Here is a 3,074-nt window from a genome sequence, read left to right on the forward strand (position 1 = left end):
TCCTTCATTTAGACAATACTGGATGCATAAACGTTACTCTGCCAAAATCAATGGCGACAACGTCACTCCAGTCGTTAATTTAATTCCGATCGGTGCGCCGATCACCATCCGAGTTAATCCACGCTAAGATATTAACTTATTCGATTCCGATCGAATAAGGTTAATTCAATTGATTGTTTTACGCCCTTGGAATCCAGATTCCAAATCGGGGTTTGCACAATTATTGGAGTTAAAACAATCAACCTACTCTTTTCCCCAAATTAAGCACTCAAAATCGAGATCTAATTACACTTAACGATTTTGGTTTGATCAAATGGCGCTATCTAAAGGTACGAAATTAATCACAACTTGCCAAAACGAGCTAGAAAACGAAGAACCAAGCATGCGCAGCACCAGCGACACCGATGTTCATATGATTCATTCATGGGTCGTGGGACAGAGACGAAAATCAGGGGTGTTAGATGAATGGAAACACGAACCCATCATTTTCCCCTCATTATTTAACATCAACCCATCTTCAGACCCAGTTATCATACGAGCACATATCTCCAATTGCCAGATCGGGCGAATATACACCGACACTGGTGCGGGAGCTGAGGTCATATTCGAATATTGTTTTCTGCAGCTACCAGAAAACATCAGACGACAAAAGAAGGCAGCAACTTCGCCACTAGCAGGATTCAATTGCACTGCAACTTGGCCGGTGGGGTCCATAACCCTGGAGGTGGTTTTGGGAACATTAACCTTTCAAAGTACAGTAGACATAGAATTCTCTATTGTCAAAACAGACTCACTGTATAACGTCATCTTGGGACGTAATGCCATGCAGAAGTTTGGCGCGATTGCCTCCACAGTCCATGGTATGCTGAAATTCCCGACTCCAGCCGGAATCGCTACAATCCGGACACAAGAAATGGAACCAATTGAATGCATGCAAATATTCAACGGATCAAGTGATATCTTCGTCCATGACGACGGTTATGTATCCCCAAATCCCAAGCATCCGGACCAACGGATACAGATTGGTACTACTTTGAGCACAAATGCAAGGGATACGCTCTGCAAACTCCTAGCACCAAGTATTGATGTCTTCGCATGGGAACCATCGGACATGACGGGTGTCCCACGCGACATAGCCCAACATCGGCTAAATGTAAACCCGAATATCACACCAGTTATCCAAAAGAAAAGGGAAATGGCATTAGAACGAAGTGAATTCCTGGATAACGAAGTACAATGACTAGTCGATGCCGGCATAATGAAAAAAGTAAAATATCAAACATGGAGCGAACCCCGTGATGGTAAAGAAGGCAGAAGGATCTTGGCGCATGTGTGTCGACTACAAAGACATCAACAAAGCATGCCCAAAAGACAATTACCCTCTGCCGGAAATTGACTGGAAAGTTGAGTCTCTCTCAGGTTACCAATTTCTAAGCTTCCTAGACGTATACAGGGGCTAGTAGCAAATCCCTATGGCAGAAATCGACAAAGAAAAAACCGCATTCTTCACGAACAAAGGCATCTTTTGCTATACCAAAATGCCATTCGGGCTAAAGAATGCTGGAGCAACATACCAACAGTTAATTGACAAAGCATTCCAGGACCAAATCGGACGAAATATCGAAGCATACGTGGACGACATCGTCATCAAGAGCAAAACAGAAGAGCAAATGATCCTAGACATCATTGAAACGTTCGACTCGCTACGCAAAATCAATATGAAGCTAAATTCGTCAAAATGTTCTTTCGGAATGGAAGAAGGCCGTTTCTTGGGCTTCATGATCACTCCGAGAGGGATCAAGGCAAACCCGAAGAAGATTCAAGCAATCGAGAACATGCAGTCACCCAAGAGCAAAAAGGACGTGCAGAGCTTAAACGGGAAGCTGGCGGCACTCACAAGGTTCCTGTCACGGGCCGCCGACAGGGCTCTCCCTTTTTTCCAGACGTTAAAAGGGTGCCTGAGCAAAAAAGATTTCATATGGACGGACGAAGCCGAAAGAGCCTTTCAGGATATGAAGGCATTCTTAAAAGAGCTACCAGCGTTAACGACACCTATACCGGGAGAAACCCTCACGGTATATCTCGCCGCCTCCACCGAGGCAATTATCTCAGTTCTAATCGCTGATAGAGGTAAGACTCAAATGCCGGTGCACTTTGTAAGAAAAGTATTGCAAAATGGAGAGGTAAACTACCCAGCCATGGAAAAACTAATTTACGCTTTAGTACACACAGCCAGACGGCTACGGCAATACTTCCAAGCACATCCGATACAAGTCCTTACGGACCAACCAATCAAACACGTTCTGACCAGGCCCGAAATCTCCGGTAGAATGGAAAAATGGGCAATAGAACTCGAAGAACACGAGATCACTTTTCTTCCGAGGCATTCGGTCAAGGGACAAGTCATAGCAGACTTCTTAGTAGAACTCCCTTCTGACATGATCAAACAGGGTGAAACCACCGTTACAAGAAGGGAAGTGGACGAATTCTGGGAACTATATATGGACGGGGCATCAAGTGAGGAAGGAGCTGGCATAGGCATTCTCCTCGTTTCCCCAACCAGAGAAGAGATCACTTACGTTATCCGGCTAAAATTCGCTGCCTCAAACAACGAGGCCGAGTACTAATAGCCGGATTACGCTTGGCCAAAAGTATTGATGTCCGGCAACTCACAGCTTATGTCGACTCCCAGCTGGTCGCAAGCCAGCTAAACAGCAGCTTTGAAGCAAGAGATACGTCAATACAAAAATACCTAGAACTTACGAAAGCACTAACCATCACCTTCGCGGCATTTGAAATAAAATAAATCCCCCGAAATCGTAACAAGAAAGCGGATGCCCTGAGCAAGCTTGCCTCTTTGCTATATGATCACTTTACCAAGAAAGTTATGGTTGAAGTTCTGGAAAGAAAGTCAACCGAAGAGGATACCCTCATGGCGACAGTTACAACAGAAGAAGAATGTTGGATGACACCCTTCATAAGATACCTCACTGACAGTACTCTCCCGGAAGACAAATTACAAGTTCGCAGGATACGAATGCGGGCACCAATGTATTATTTCAAAAATGGCATCT

At 44.7% G+C, this 3,074-nt stretch overlaps 1 protein-coding gene across 1 annotated transcript; it reads left to right on the plus strand.

Annotated features, from left to right (window-relative positions):
• The first annotated feature begins 313 nt into the window (after positions 1-313).
• LOC139841712 (uncharacterized) lies at positions 314-1,240 on the plus strand. The gene has a single exon (XM_071831917.1). The coding sequence runs from the start codon at positions 314-316 to the stop codon at positions 1,238-1,240; it is 927 nt and encodes a 308-aa protein (XP_071688018.1).
• The last annotated feature ends 1,834 nt before the right edge of the window (positions 1,241-3,074 follow it).

The sequence above is a fragment of the Rutidosis leptorrhynchoides genome, chromosome 4 (genome assembly GCF_046630445.1).
Source record: "Rutidosis leptorrhynchoides isolate AG116_Rl617_1_P2 chromosome 4, CSIRO_AGI_Rlap_v1, whole genome shotgun sequence".
NCBI classification, from domain to species: Eukaryota; Viridiplantae; Streptophyta; class Magnoliopsida; order Asterales; family Asteraceae; genus Rutidosis; species Rutidosis leptorrhynchoides.